The 16,606-nt window shown below is 47.3% G+C and overlaps 1 protein-coding gene across 4 annotated transcripts in view; it reads right to left on the minus strand.

Annotated features, from left to right (window-relative positions):
• Nucleotides 1-6,220, minus strand: part of LOC122542379 (leukocyte antigen CD37-like) — a 32,124-nt gene extending 25,904 nt beyond the window's left edge. For 2 of the 4 annotated variants that reach the window (XM_087978158.1, XM_087978159.1), the window contains exon 1: nucleotides 1,231-1,311. In XM_087978158.1, the coding sequence (XP_087834284.1) occupies nucleotides 1,231-1,296 (66 nt within the window). In that variant the 5' untranslated portion in view covers nucleotides 1,297-1,311. Of the gene's footprint in view, nucleotides 1-1,230; nucleotides 1,312-1,564; nucleotides 1,635-6,150 lie in introns of those variants that run through there. The other 2 variants (XM_087978156.1, XM_087978157.1) reach the window with 2 other exon arrangements.
• Between the last annotated feature and the right edge of the window lie 10,386 nt (nucleotides 6,221-16,606).

The following is a 16,606-nucleotide window of genomic DNA, read 5'->3' on the forward strand; positions in this document are numbered from 1 at the left end:
AGTGTCGACATTTCGGGCATAAACCCTTCATCAGGAATGCATGTTCCTGATGAAGGGCTTATGCCCGTAACACCGACTGTCCTGCTCCTCGGAAGCTGCCCGACCTGCTATGCTTTTCCAGAGCCACACTTTTCGACCCATCATCCTGACTTGGGAACATAATCGCTGCTCCTTCCATGTTGTTGGGTCAAAATCCTAGAATTCCCTCCCTAAGGTTATTGTCGACAAATGTGCTGCAGTGAATCAAAATGGTCACCACCATCCCAAAGGAAATTAGAGACAGGGCAATAAATGCTGGCCAGCCAGTAATGCACACATCCCACAAATGAATATGTTTTAAAAAAAAACTGAATTTGCCCATTATTACTGCATCATCTATGTGTCCAATATTAGTATCTTCAACAATGCTTTCCATTCTGATCCTTCCCATTACTTGGTCTGTGTTTTATTTTACTCACTGCTCTCCCACTTGCTGTGAATAGCTTTGACTGTTTCAAATCCAAGCTCACTCTTTTGCCAATTTGTTGTAAACCCTGTACAAGAGCACAGAAAATCTCCCTTGGAGGATGTTATTCCAGCTCCAACCATCCTGTACTAGTCCAGTCTGACCCAGACCTGGGACTAATACCTCCAGAATCTGATCACCTCTCTCCCACTCTCATTCTTTGGCATGTTCACTCAGCTCTCCTGTTTTTATGCTCTTGGCACGTGGCACCAGAATAAAAGGAAATTACTAATTTACGAATCCTGTTTTATTTTTATCCGATTCCTCTTTTCAGGACCTCATCCCCCTCTTACCCAAGTCATTGGTCCTGATGTGGACAGTGAGGTCCTGCTGTACACCCTCCAGCAGCCACTCTGTGGTATATTTTACACTGATGTCAGAGAGGCAACATCATCCTGGAGCTCTGCTAATATTTATAAAATCACCCTGTTCTCATCGCCTAAAGGAAGAATTCCCAATCACCATTGCTCTTCCACTCTTCCTCCTCTTGTACTGTGCAGATGAACTGACCTTGGATCTCACTCAGAGCATCATCACCTTCACCAGTGTCCAAAATGGGGAAACCAATCTACAGGCAGGATCTCCACAGGGGATCCCATCACACACTCCGAGGAGAATGACAGGACAAGGTTAGCTACGGAGTAAAGCTCCCTCTACACTGTCCCCCCATCAAACACTCCCCAGGACAGGGACAGCACAGGGCTGGTTAAAAAAATGATACTTACAAAAAAGATCAAGTTGAAAACAAACAGGAAGTATTTTGTGACAACAATACAGCCTTTTGACGCCATATTTGATCTGGTCACCTACAAAATAAAAATATCAAAGAGTTAGAAGATTTGCAAAGGTAACACTCAGGGAAAATCATGACAGACAGGGGACAGGAATAGGAAGGGGTGGAGAGTGATATCAGGGAGACATGAAGGTGACTGAGCCAGAAAGAGAGGTAGGTGCATATTGCGGATGAAGGCAAAAAGAGGGAGGATGGTGGAAGAGAGAGACAGAGGGAGAGATAGCGTATGAGGAGTGGGGAGACGCGTGTTGTATTTGAGTCTGCACCTGGGAGCCACCACACTGCTACGTCCAGGGGGGTGACAGGGAACAGAATATGTAGCCTCTCATGTGTACAGCCTGGAAATGACCCAGTCTAGGACAGGGATCAGGATTAGATTGTGTGTGTGTTGGGGCAGGGCTCAAGGGCAGGAGACTCCAATGTGTGTTTAATGCAAGTTAGAAAACATCACTTTTTTTTATAATCTATTATCGCAAATATTTATACTTTAGGGGCAGCATTGAGGGCTCAAAGCTGATTGGTGGAAAGATGAAGTATTAAGGCCACATTCAATAAACAGCTTGACCTCCAACTCTCTCACACAGAGTCAGAATATCACAGCTCAAACTTCACTGCTGTCTTCAGCTGAAAGTCTAGTCTGACGTACCACGTATGGGCACAGTTGGTCATCGCCACCTTGTCTGACTTAAGTGGGGGGTCTGCCCATGGGTCTGCATCTTCTCAATGTACATTAATTGGATTCCTTTCTGACTCTCAAGTGGTCAAGAAAAATCTCCCCACTGCTCTGGTAAATATTTAATCTTCATCAATAACAGTGAAAAGCAGACTTTTCTGGTCATTATCACAATAGTGTGATTACACTGAGCATAAACTGACTGCTAAATTTCTTTATTTAAACAATTACTAGTCTTTAAAAGTTTTAATTGGATACAAAGTGGCAGGGCAGCATCCCAAAGTTTATGACTTAAAAACACAAAGTTCTGAAACAGCAGGACTGGCAGCATCTGTGGAGAGAAAGACAGAGATAATAGTTTGAGTCTGGTAGGACCTTTCTGCATAACGACCTCTCCTTAGACAGACACACTGCCAGAACTGCTGACTTTTCCAATACTTTGGTTTACTTTCAGATTTCCACCATCCATAGCACTTCACTTTTAATCCAAGTTTGTGAAAGCTTCCAACTTTCTTTGGAGGTTAGGCTAAGGAGTTTCTAGATGCATTGGGCAAAATGAGATTGACTTTTCCCATTGAGCCGTGGAAGAGCCAGTGTTTCTGCCAGTGAATGAATTGGACCGTATTTTCAAAACAATCTGTTCAGAGATGTTACCTGGAGTAGATGGCACTTGAACTAAGGCCTCCTGGCTCAGACTCAGGACATTACCACTTTGCAATATTGCACTCATGAACAAAATGGATACAGGTCAGTACTTGTGTTTGTGACAATTGGGTATAAACCAGATTGCACTTACTCCTGACATCCTATATAGTTGAAAGGTTGAAAACAAAAGCCCAAATACCAGCTGAGCTGTAAGATCAACAGAGGTTCTGCCTAAGATTGAAAGAGGGAGGAGAAAGGGAAATGGACTTGAAAGGAAAAAATTACTGGAGTAAGGGAGAAGTGCAGGGGAATGGAATGAATTGGTTCACTCTTTGAAAAGGCCAGCACATACAATGGGCTGAATTGCTTCCATTACAGAACTGTGAGGAGAGAACAGACCATTTCTTAACACGCTTGGATACAAAATGTAGGAATTTTATGTTTGAAGATTTTTCAGATACAGTGATAATTTTTGTAAAGAGCTCTGCTTAAGTAGAGATTACACAAGAAGATTATAAACCAATATTGTTTAACTTTTGGTTAATGTTTGAAAAACAGGTTATGATCTTTATACAAACTCTGTATTTTTATATTATTCTGATGATTTAGGACAGATTAAGGTTGGAATCTGCAGAAGTTTCCCCAATTGTAACTCTCCTGGAAACAGATACTCAGCTTGACATGCTCATCAGATTCTTACAAAAAACACAAATGTGCTCGCTTCACTGATGCCAGCTGGGCACGTTCCAGATTGACTAAAATTTCTGCAAGTCGACATGCTGAGCTCACAGCTGCCTGTTGGCAATGAACACCCAGTGCTCAACTACTCACTCTCCTCACCAGCCACACTCAGAAAATAAGAGAAAATCAAACCTGACCACAAAGCATAATATCCAGAGCACCTCACTGCCAGTAAATGACCAACGTACTCTTGTACGGAGTCTAAACCTTCAAAAGCTCTGCAGCAGAGTTTCAGCTCGATGTGGCGTTTGAGGAACTGTGTCCGTCCGTTTCTCCTCTCCCCCTGCCCCCAACGCTCTCAGGAGAACAGAATTCCAAAGACTAAAAGCCCTCAGAGAATAAAATCATACTCATTATTACCATCTTCAATGGGAGATTCTTATTCTGAAACTGGCTGTCTAATTAGCTATTCAGGAACAAACTGTGAATTTTCTCTGAACGTGGTTGAGGCACTCTTTCATGCCAGAGTTTTAAATTCCATTAGCAAGCAGTGAGGGAAGGGAGTTTTCAAACTGCAAACACCTGGATAAAAAAACTGTCAACCTCAACAGTATTCCAGTCCTCCTCAGCAAAGTAAAAAACTGCACCTTCAGGAACTGGATCCCAGCGAGAGGCAGCACCTGCATTATTGCCATGAAAGGTTATCTGTCTGAGGGGTCCTGCAGGTATTGAGGTGCCAGAGTGTGAATCCTGTCTCTATTTGCTTTCACATCTGCAAATGATGTCACTTCAGATGCCAGTCAGATGCAGATTCAGAATCAGATGCAGAAACATCCAGATCTCCCCCAATAGCTCATTCAATGTCTCCCCTTATGCCCAGTGAAATGATGGAATTTTAATTTCTGGCTCCATCTGCCAACAATTGCTGTCCAATCTAACATTGGTATAACATCCATCTCCACCCAAATACATCAAATTATTAAACCAACAAAAAACTTTCACTACTTCAATAAAATTCTCCACAGAATGAAATGTTACAAAAACATCAATTGGCCAATAATCGACTGTCTGTGACTGAGACACCAGATATGCCTTAGAGTTATTGGAGTCATAGGGAAGACAGTGCTGGCTGGGGCAAAGCAGGGGCGCTGGTCTTCTGACAGTGGGCACCCCAGTTTCACAGACGTAAATGACTAGTCAGTTGACAATCAGCGAGGACAGGGACTTGCACAATTTGCACAAGTTTTAAGATTCACTCACATGGTACTGATAGAGGACTCAGTCAGTGAAAGCTCATATTCAGCTTGAGTATGGGTCCAGATGACAAAATAAGCACATAGGCAACCTTTCAACTACCTCTTCCAGAAAGTTTAAACTTGGCATCAATCAGAACTCCCTAATAGGGTTCTCCTTATCCATCTGGAGTATTGTGCACAATTTTGGTCTCCAAATTTGAGGAGACATTCTGGCTATTGAGGGAGTGCAGCGTAGGTTCACGAGGTCAATTCCTGGAATGGCGGGACTGTCCTACGCTGAAAGATTGGAGTGACTGGGCTTGTATACCCTTGAGTTTAGAAGGCTGAGGGGGAATCTGATTGAGACGTATAAAATTATTAAAGGATTGGACACTCTGGAGGCAGGAAGCATGTTTCCGCTGATGGGTGAGTCCCAAACCAGAGGACACAGTTTAAAAATAAAGGGTAGGCCATTTAGAACAGAGTTGAGGAGAAACTTCTTCACCCGGAGAGTGGTGGGTGTATGGAATGCTCTGCCCCAGGAGGCTGTGGAGGCCAAGGCTGTGGAGGCCGAGGCTGTGGAGGCCAAGGCTGTGGAGGCCAAGGCTGTGGAGGCCAAGGCTGTGGATACTTTCAAGAAAGAGATGGATAGAGCTCTCAATAGTGGAATCAAGTATTATGGGGATAAGGCAGGAACAGGATACTGATTCAGGATGATCAGCCATCAGCCCCATCCCCCCTCTTCCCTCCCTCCCCCCATCTTCCCACCCGCCTTCCCTCCTCCCTCCCCTCCTTCCCCCATCTCTCTTCCCCCCTTCCCCCCCATCTCTTCCCCCTCCTCCCTCCCTTCCCTCTTCCCCGCCTTTTCCTTCCCTCCCCACCCCACATCCTCCCCCTTTCCCCCTACCATCCCCCACCCTCCCCCTTCCCCACCCCACGCCCCCACCCTCCCCCTTCCCCCCCTACCATCCCCCACCCTCCCCCTTCCCCACCCCACCCCCCCACCCTCCCCCTTCCCCCCCTACCATCCCCCACCCTCCCCCTTCCCCCCCTACCATCCCCCACCCTCCCCCTTCCCCACCCCCCCACCCTCCCCCTTCCCCCCTACCATCCCCCACCCTCCCCACCCCCCCACCCTCCCCCTTCCCCCCTACCATCCCCCACCCTCCCCCTTCCCCACCCCACCCCCCCACCCTCCCCCTTCCCCACCCCACCCCCCCACCCTCCCCCTTCCCCCCTACCATCCCCCACCCTCCCCCTTCCCCACCCCCCCACCCTCCCCCTTCCCCCCTACCATCCCCCACCCTCCCCCTTCCCCACCCCCCACCTTCCCCCTCCCCCACCCTCCCCCACCCCACACCCTCCCCCACCCCACACCCTCCCCCTTCCCCACACCCTCCCCCTTCCCCACCCCACACCCTCCCCCTTCCCCACCCCACACCCTCCCCCTTCCCCACCCCACACCCTCCCCCTACCCCCTCACCCCCCCCTTCCCCACCCCACACCCTCCCCCCCTACCCCCTACTCCCTCACACCCTCACCCTCCCCCTTCCCCACCCCCTACCCCCTCACCCCTACTCCCTCTCCCCTCCCCTTCTCCCTCCCCCCTTCTCCTCACCTTTCTTTCATGAACTTTTTCTCGCTGTTTCTGCGGAAACTTTCGGCGACAATGTATCCGCCGAGCGCCGTCGCTGATTGGTCCGTTTCTTACAATCGAAGGTGAAATCTCGTCTGCTGATTGGTTTAGACATCTGTCAATCACAACATGATGCGCAGGCACTGTCAAATCAGAAAGCCGCGGGTGCCGGAGGCAGGTCCCTGTGGTTCCCCCGCCCCCGGAGGCAGGAAGGGGCAGAGCAAGATCCCAGGCTGGTGAACGTAATGCTCGGCAGGTGGAGCCTTGCCTTGTGAAAACTTTCCAAAGGAATCTATCCCAACAATTACAATTCCAGAATTTTGGAAAAAAAGGCAAGAAGTGAGGTTAATGCTCTCTACAAAAGAACTTTAAAACAATAAGTAGGAGCAGAAATCGGCCATTCAGCCCATCATATCTGCTTTGCCATTCAATACGATCGTGGTCGATATGATTACCCTCAACTTCCCTTCCCTGCCTTTTCCCGATAACCTTCGATTTCCTTCCTCATTAAAAATCACTATCTCAGTCTTGAAACTATTTAATGACCCAGCCTTGACAGCCTTCATGCAGTAAGAAATCAAACAACACCAGGTTATAGTCCATATGGCAACCCTGGGCAGCCATTGCTCCCCAACCTTGAATTCCTCACCATGAAATGCTGCCCCGTCTATCTACCACGGGAATTTACCACTGCTATAGTGACGTTTCGGGCATGAGCCCTTCTCCAGCCCTTCTCCTTGGATGCTGCATGACCAACTGCGCTTTTCCAGCAACACATTTTCAGCTCTGATCTCCAGCATCTGCAGTCCTCACTTTCTCCTCCCACCCTGTCCCCTGTAAAAACGCCATCCCATATTCCCAATTCCTTCGTCTCCACCGCATCTGCTCCCAGGAGGACCAGTTCCAATACCGTACAACCCAGATGGCCTCCTTCTTCAAAGACCGCAATTTCCCCCCAGACGTGATGGACGATGCCCACCACCGCATCTCCTCCACTTCCCGCTCCTCCGCCTTTGAGCCCCGCCCCTCCAACCGCCACCAGGACAGAACCCCACTGGTCCTCACCTACCACCCCACCAACCTCCATATACATTGTATCATCCGTCGTCATTTCCGCCACCTCCAAATGGACCCCACCACCAAGGATATATTTCCCTCCCCTCCCCTATCAGCGTTCCGAAAAGACCACTCCCTCCGTGACTCCCTCGTCAGGTCCACACCCCCCACCAACCCAACCTCCACTCCCAGCACCTTCTGCAACCGCAAGAAATGCAAGACGTGCGCCCACACCTCCCCCCTTCCCTCCAAGGCTCCAAGGGATACTTCCATATCCGCCACAAATTCACCTGCACCTCCACACACTTCATTTACTGCATCCTCTGCACCCGACGTGGCCTCCTCTATATTGGGGAGATAGGCCGCCTACTTGCAGACCGTTTCAGAGAAGACCTCTGGGACACCCGGACCAACCAACCCAACCACCCTGTGGCTCAACACTTCAACTCCCCCTCCCACTCCACCAAGGACATGCAGGTCCTTGGACTCCTCCTTCGCCAGACCATAGCAACACGACGGTTGGAGGAAGAGCGCCTCATCTTCCGCCTAGGAACCCTCCAACCACAAGGGATGAACTCAGACTTCTCTAGTTTCCTCATTTCCCCTCCCCCCACCTTGTCTCAGTCAAATCCCTCGAACTCAGCACCGCCTTCCTAACCTGCAATCTTCTTCCTGACCTCTCTGCCCCCACCCCCACTCTGGCCTATCACCTTCACCTTGACCTCCTTCCACCTATCACATTTCCAACGCCCCTCCCCCAAGTCCCACCTCCCTACCTTTTATCTTAGCCTGCTGGACACACTTTCCTCATTCCTGAAGAAGGACTCATGCCCGAAACGTCGATTCTCCTGTTCCCTGGATGCTGCCTGACCTGCTCCGCTTTTCCAGCAACACATTTTCAGCTCTGGTCATAGCATTAATCAATTCCAACCTCACCACTACTTTTGACCCACTCCAATTTGCCTATCGGACCAACAGATCCACATCAAACGCCATATCACTTGCTCTTCACTCCCCCCAAGAACATTTTGACATCAAGAACAACTACATAAGAATCTGACTCATTGACTACAGTTCAGCCTTCACCACTATTATTTCCTCAATACTGATTACTAAACTTAGTGATCTCGGACTAAGCCCCACTCTCTGCAACTGGATCCTCAGTTTCCTGACCCGCAGACAACAATCAGTGAAGATTGGGGACAATATTTCATCCTCACTAACACTCAACACTGCAGCCCCCCAGGGGTGCATACTCAACCCCCTACTGTACTCACTGTACACCCATGACTGCATCGCCAAATACCAGATGAATGCCACTTACAAGTTTGCTGATGACACCACCATAGTCGATCGAATCTCAGATGGCAACAAAACAGACTACAGATGGGAAGTAGAGGACCTGGAAAAATGGTGCACTGAGAACAACCTAGCTCTCAATGCCAGCAAAACCAAGGAACTCATTATTGACTTTCAGCGAGATGTTACTCATGCCCCCCCACACATTAACAGCACAGAGGTGGAATGAGTGGAGAGTGTCAAGGTCCTGGGAGTGTTCATCAACAACAAGCTTTCTTGGACTCTTCATGTGGACGCACTGGTTACAAAGGCCCAACAACGTCTCTTCTTCGTCAGGCAGCTGAGGAAATTTGGCAAGATGGTGAACTCAGCCCAGACAATCACAAAGGCCAACCTCCCATCTATAGAATCCATCTACCAGGCCCACTGTCAAGGAAAGGCTGCCAGCATTCTCAAAGATCCATTCCACCCTGGCAATGTTTTTCTACAACCTCTACCATTGAGGAGAAGGTACAGAAGCCTGAACACAAGCACCAGCCGGTTTTGTAACAGTTTCTACCCCACTGTTGTTAGAATACTAAATGGACTCAAACTCTTAACATTCGCCTGAACCTGTGTTTTTGTTTTTGCCGCTGTTTACATATTATTTACTATCTATGCTATTTAACTCTGTGATCTGCCTGTATTGCTCGCAAGGCAAAGCTTTTCACTGTGCCTCGGTACACGTGACAATAAATTCAATTCAATTCAGTTCAACCACCTGATGAAGCAGCAGCGCTTTGAAAGCTAGTGCTTCCAACTAAACCTGTTGGACTATAACCTGGTGTTGTGTGATTTCTAACTTTGTCCACCCCAGTCCAACACCAGCACTTCCACATTATCTCTTGCAGTAAAGAATTCCACAGATTTACAACAAGAAAATCTTCCTATCTCTGTCTGAAACATGTGATAAATTATAATACTCTATTAGATTCCCTGATCACTTGCCTAACCACAGTGCTTCCCCTCTGTGTCACCCATAATCTTGGCAATAGGACATTCAGTTCCCTCATCAAAGGCACTAAAAAAGAAATAAACTCTATAGAGGCCGGTGTTCCGTCAACAAGTCCCCTTTTATTTACATGTGCATACTACATGACACTGATCCAGCTCACTTAGAGCTGGCTCCGAGAGAGAACCCCCTTGTTGGCCAGAGCTCCCTGGTTGAACCACATTAACATATTCTATGAGGTCCACCTGGCTGACCTCATTACAATCACTACATCCCTCTCCCTCTAAGTCCTGGGACATTGGCCCATGCTTTTTTCTGGAGCTCACCAGGAGCGTTTTCACACTAGATCTGGTTCCTCCGACTCTGCCTCAGATGATGGCAGGTTGTACTGAACCACAGCCAGCCTCTTGCACTTGGCGTGTCTAGGCCGAAATTCACCTTCTTTGGGTGGTAACGGTACCAATGCTGTGCCATCTGCCTGATTCATCTTGCCCTTGGAGCTTTCCTCAACGCTAGGCAGAGGGGGAGAACCCATGGACTCTGACAGTCTTGTCAGATGTTCAGAGGGCCCAGGTATAGAACACAAACCAATATAGCACAGGAACAGGCCCTTCAGCCCACGTTGTTGTGCTGAACATGACAGTAAATTAAACTAATCTCTTCTGCCTGCTGTTGATCCAAATCTCTCCATTCCTTGTATATCCATGTGCTTATGTAAAAGTCCCTTATACACCCTTATTGTATCTACCTCCACCACCACCCCTGGCAGCGTGTTCCAGACTCCCACCACTCTGTGTAAAAACATGTCCCTCACATCTCCTTTGACCTTTCCAGCTCTCACCTTAAACACATGCCATCTAGAATAGACATTTCAACTCTGGGAAAAAGATTCCCAGACTGTCAAGACTATCTATGCCTCTCATAATTTTATAGACTTCTATAAAGTCTGCCCTCAGCATCCTCCACTCCAGAGTAAGCAACCCATGTTTTTCTAGCTTCTCCTTATAGATCATACCCTCTAATCCAAGCAGGATCCTGGTAAACCTCTTCTGCACCCTCTCCCAAAGAATTCTTGATGAAGGGCTCCTGCCCAAAATGTCAATTTTCCTGGTCCTCAGATGCTGCTTGACCTGCTGTGCTTTTCCAACACCACTCTAATATACCCTCCAGTATATCCTCTCTGAAGGCAGGTGTAACATTCTCCCTTATTAGTAATGCAACTCCTCCACCTCCTTTACCTTCCTCTCTATCTCATCTAGTCCTGTCCCTCTCTCAACCAAGATCTCTGTAATGGCCAGTACATAGTCCCATGTACTGATCCAGGGTCTAAGCTTATCTGCCTTACCCATAATACTCCTTGCACTGAAATAAATACACTTCAGCCCATCAATCCTATTGCGTTAATTTACCTGTCTCTGCCTGTCCTTCCTTTCTGATTAACTGGTCTTAACATCCACCTTTCCTTCAATGCCTCCAGTTGCAGATCTACTGCTCTGGTTCCCAGTCCCCTGTCACTCCAGTTTAAACCCTCCTGTGGGTTTTGTTCCTGCCCCATTTGTGAGATTGCAGTTTTCATGTGATCCACATGCTTGTTCAGGACTGTCTCTCCTACCCAAACTTTGTAAATGCAGGGAACTAACCTTGTGTCAACCACGCCTCTTACCCATGCAACGCCATTTCCATGGTTTCCGCACTAAACTTTGTCCCCTGAAGTAAACTATGTCTCTCGCTTAGAGGAGTCCAGCAAGATCAGGTTTAACCTTTTGTTTCTCCCCATGAGCAATGCTGCTGGAACTATCCCTGTAGCTGCATGAGGAATGGTCTTATAATCAAACAGGATTTCAGAAAGTTTGGTATTGAGTGAAGCTGTAGACTGATTTTTTAAGCCACCTTCAAGGTTTGGATTGCTCTTTCACCAGAGCATTGGACTTTGGATGGTATGGAGCTGTCCTTACATGCCGAATACCATTCAACTTTCAGAAATACTCAAATTCCCTGCTAGTAAATTATGGCCCATTTTCTGTGACTAACACCTCCAGGAATCAATGTATTGCAAAAGATGCTCGCAGTTTTTCAGTGGTTGTCCGTGTTTGACAAATGAAGTCTGTGCACATCCAACCACTTGGAGTGAGTGTCCACAGTGACTAAAAACACAGAAACCATGAAAGGACTTGCATAGTTGATGTGTAACCGAGTACAGGGTTTACCCAACCTTTCCCACGAATGTAGAGGGAGCTGATGACGGTAATTTTTGTCCCGTTTGGCACCCTGGGCACTGACCCACCAATGTGGCTATATTCAAAGCCAATCCTGGCCGCCAGGCGTAACTTCTTGCCAACATCTTCATTTTGGAAACCCCTGGATGACCCTGGTGAAGTTCAGCCAGTATCTAGAGGTGACCTTTGCTCGGGACAATCACGCTTGGTCCCCAGAGAAACATGCCGTCCTCTACTGTGACCTGGTCTCTCTGGATCCAGAAAGGTTTCTGTTCTGGTTGTGGTGGCCTTTTTGTTTCCCCCATCACCATTGGTTGTTTCAGTTTGGCCAGGATTGGGATCTTTTTGCCCTACAGTCTAATATTGTCACCGGAACCGTGTTCAGAAAGTTTAAAACCAGATTGGACAGTTCTCGTGGCTGCACTACTGGTGGTGTATCTGCCAATGGGAGGTAGCTCAACGCATCTGCATTTGCCACTTGACCTCCTGGACAGTTCCAACTTGTAACTGTATACTAAGACCCCATTGCTGAATTCAACCTGAAGCTATAGGCAGCATCACCTTGTCCTCTTTAAGTGGCCCAAGGAGGAGTTTGTGGTCTGTTACTATTCTAAATTTCCATCTGTAAAGGAATTGGTAGAACTTTCTCACATCAAAGATGACCACCAAACTTTCTTTCTCTATCTGGCCATATTTTCATTCAGTGTCTAGATTAGAGTGATGCTGGAAAAGCACAGCAGTTCAGGCAGCATCCAAGGAGCAGGAAAATCAATGTTTCGTACATAAGCCCTTCTTCAGGACAGCCTCCCTGCCTCTATTCCTGAAGAAGGGCTTATGCCTGAAACGTTGATTCTCCTGCTCCTTGGATGCTGCCTGACCTGCTGCGCTTTTCCAGCAACACATTTTTCAGCTCTGATCTCCAGCATCTGCAGTCCTCACTTTTTCCAGAGAGGAGGGTGGAGTGGATAGGTGGAAAGGAAGATAGGCAGGTAGGACAAGTCATGGGGACAGTGCTGAGCTGGAAGTTTGGAGCTGGGGTGAGGTGGGGGAAGGGAAAATGAGGAAATTGGTGATTTCACCAGTTCCATTCACCCATTGTACTCTTTGCTACCTTCCCCCACCCTCCTCTCTGACCTATCACCTCCATCCCCAATCCCATTCACCTATGCTACTTTCTCCCCACCCCCACCCCCCTCTCATTTACCTCTCCACCCTGCAGGCTCCCTGCCTCTATTCTTGATGAAGGGCTTTTGCCCGAAACGCGATTTTCCTGCTCCTCAGATGCTGCCTGACCTGCTGTGCTTTTCGGGCACCACTCCAATCTAGATTCTGGTTTCCAGCATCTGCAGTCCTTGTTTTTACCTATATTTTCATTCAGCATCAGCCAAAGCCTGGGATGAATACGCTATTGGGCGTTCCTCTCCGCTCGGCCATCGGTGAGCCAACACTACCCACAATACCGTACAGGTAGGTATCACATGTCAGCACATCTCACTTGGGATCATAGTTTGCCAATATGTTAGACAATGAAAGTTGCTTCTTCACTTTCCTAAAGACCACATCTTGGCCACCAGATCATTTCCAAGGTTTCATACATGTATGAATTCACCAACTCAAGGAAAGACCTAAGCTCTGGTACAGACGTGTGTACATAAGGGAATAGGAGTATCTGTGGGCTAACCTAGCCTGCAAAGGCTGGAGATGAAAATGGCTGATACCATACCAAGAGTGGGGTTGCTGGGTAAGAGTTTCATTCTCTAAGGGAAGGGTATCCACTTTTGTGTGATGTAAGGCCCTTCAAAGGGTAATGCATTAAACAGAAACCCATGCAGTGCAGATGACAATGCTAGATGTAGACCTCATGCATTTACTTTCTAAAGCTCCTGGATCCAAGCTCTCTTGAACACATTGTGTGTGGTTACAAGTCAATGTCATGGGACGTGGCCTGGAAAGATAAACCTCGCTGCCAAAGTAGCAACACCATCCAGGGGCCTATAACCTACAGGAGATGCAGGAGCAGTTCACTTCACACCTTAGACTGTAAAACGTCCACAACATTACTCAACAGACCATGATGCCTTTCTTGGGTACCAGAGAGAGTAGGTATGAAAGGAGGGATCCTTGTTATTGCTGTTACATGTACAATCTCTGACTGTATGTTCCCCAAAAGGCTTGAGAAACAGATGTCTGAATCAGAACAATGATGTGCAATGTTCATAGAGTGTCATTCCATTGTCAGGGGATCTCCATTTTCAGCATCAGGGAGGACAGTACCCCCTGCCAGCTTTGCATATCAATCCTCTATATAAGGGGTTGGGTATTTATCCACCTGTGAAAAGCAATTTGCCATTTGTCTGAAATCCCCACAAAGGTGAACCGACCTATCAGGCTTCACAACGGGACGGTCAGTGCTGCCCATTCTGCTAATTGGGCTGGTTTGATGATTCCTTCACAACCCAGCCTCTCGATTACCACCTCTGTATTTGCCCATGAGGCAGAATCACAGAATTGCTCCTTCGTCAACATGCAAGGTGGCCTTCCTAAAATACTACCAGATATTTAATTAGGATTTCGCTCAGGTAGCCATTTACTATCAAAAAATGTTGAATCAAGTTAAATCTTTCTCAACCAATTTGCCCCATCAGGCTTGGGCCGAAGGCTTTTTCTACAATCAGTGGTAACTAAACAAGCTGCTTCTCATAAGGGACCAGAACCAAAGTTGTCCCTTTAATCTGTAAAAGGGTTCCTGGTATAGGTTCTCAGCCTGGCTGAGGGCTTAAGGGTTGAAGTCCTGAGCGAATTTTGTCAAAGACTGGTTCTACAATCACTGATACAGCCATGCCAGTATCAACCTATATTGAACTTGGTGACCATTTAACCAGACATTTATTTTAATTGATTTTGATTTGAATGTTGCTAAGCAATTTAACCGTTCCAACCCAGATGTAGGTGGACTTTCTTAGTGTGCACTCTCCTGGATGCTAGCCTATTAGTTCTCTTAATCAATTTAGGCCCCCTGTGGGATTCTCTGCGATCTCAAGACTGCACATCAGCAGCAATTAAAATGGCCTGCTGGCCTGGTTTGTAAAGAAAATTTTAACCGCTTGGTCAAGGCTTGGGTTTCTTTTGGGGTTTTGCTGCAGGTAGACCTATAGTCTGATGAAGAGTCATCTAGACTTGAAATGTTAACTTGCTCTCTCTCCATGGATGCTGGCTGACCTGCTGTGATCTCCAGCACTTGTTGTTTTCAGTACAGATTCCAGCATCTGCAGGAATTTGTTTCTAGAGTCCCTCTGTTCAGGCTATATAGACCATAGAACATAGAAACATACAGCACAGAACAGGCCCTTCAACCCACAATGTTGTGCCGAGGATTAATCCTAATGTAAAATAAAACAACTTGACTTACACACCCCTCAGTTCACTGCTATCCATGCGCATGTCCAGCAGTCGCTTAAATGTCCCTAATGACTCTGCTCCCACCACCACAGCTGGCAACGCATTCCATGCATTCACAACTCTCTGCGTAAAGAACCTACCTCTGACGTCTCCTTTATACCTTCCTCCTAATATCTTAAAACTATGACCCCTCGTGCCAGTCAATCCTGCCCTGGGGAAAAGTCTTTGGCTATTGACTCTTTCTATGCCTCTCATTACCTTGTATACCTCGATCAGGTGTCTTCTCTTCCTTATTCTCTCCAGAGAGAAAAGTCCAAGCTTAGCCAACCTCTCTTCATAAGGCAAGCCCTCCAGTCCAGGCAGCATCCTGGTAAACCTTCTTTGCACCCTCTCCAAAGCCTCTGTATCTTTCCTATAGTAGGGCAACACAATATTCCAAGTGTGGTCTCACCAGGGACTTGTAGAGCTGTAGCAAAACCTCACGGCTCTTAAACTCGATCCCCCTGTTAATGAAAGGCAAAACACCATATGCTTTCTTAACAATCCTATCCACTTAGGTGGCAACTTTGAGGGATCTATGTAGAGTTATAGTGTCATAGAGATGTATAGCATGGAAACAGACCCTTCGGTCCAACCCGTCCATGCCGACCAGATATCACAACCCAATCTAGTTCCACCTGCCAGTACCTGGCCCATATCCCTCCAAACCCTTCCTATTCATATACCCATCTAAATGCCTCTTAAATTTTGCAATTGTACCAGTCTCCACCACATCCTTTGGCAGCTCATTCCATACACATACCACCCTCTGTGTGAAAAAGTTGCCCCTTAGGTCTCTTTTATATCTTTCCCCTCTCACCCTAAACCTATACCCTCTAGTTCTGGACTCCCCGACTCCAGGGAAAAGACTTTGTCTATTTATCCTATCCATGCCCCTCATAATTTTGTAAACCTCTACAAGGTTACCCCGCAACCTCCGACGCTCCAGGGAAAGCAGCCCCAGCCTGTTCAGCCTCTCCCCATAGCTCAAATCCTCCAACCCTGGCAACATCCTTGTAAATCTTTTCTGAACCCTTTCAAGTTTCACAATATCTTTCCGATAGGAAGGAGACTAGAATTGCACACAATATTCCAACAGTGGCCTAACCAATGTCCTATACAGCCGCAACATGACCTCCCAACTCCTGTACTCAATATTCTGACCAATAAAATAAAGCATACCAAGCGCCTTCTTCAATATCTTATCTACCTGCGACTCCACTTTCAAGGAGCTATGAACCTGCACTCCAAGGTTTCTTTGTTCAGCAACACTCCCCAGGACCTTACCATTAAGTGTACAAGTCCTGCTAAGATTTGCTTTCCCAAAATGCAGCACCTCGCATTTATCTGAATTAAACTCCATCTGCCACTTCTCAGCCCATTGGCCCATCTGGTCCAGATCCTGTTGTAATCTGAGGGAACTCTCTTCACTGTCCAC

The sequence above is a fragment of the Chiloscyllium plagiosum genome, unplaced genomic scaffold (genome assembly GCF_037043375.1).
Source record: "Chiloscyllium plagiosum isolate Xiang-an unplaced genomic scaffold, Cpla_swu_hap1 HiC_scaffold_33, whole genome shotgun sequence".
NCBI classification, from domain to species: domain Eukaryota; kingdom Metazoa; phylum Chordata; class Chondrichthyes; order Orectolobiformes; family Hemiscylliidae; genus Chiloscyllium; species Chiloscyllium plagiosum.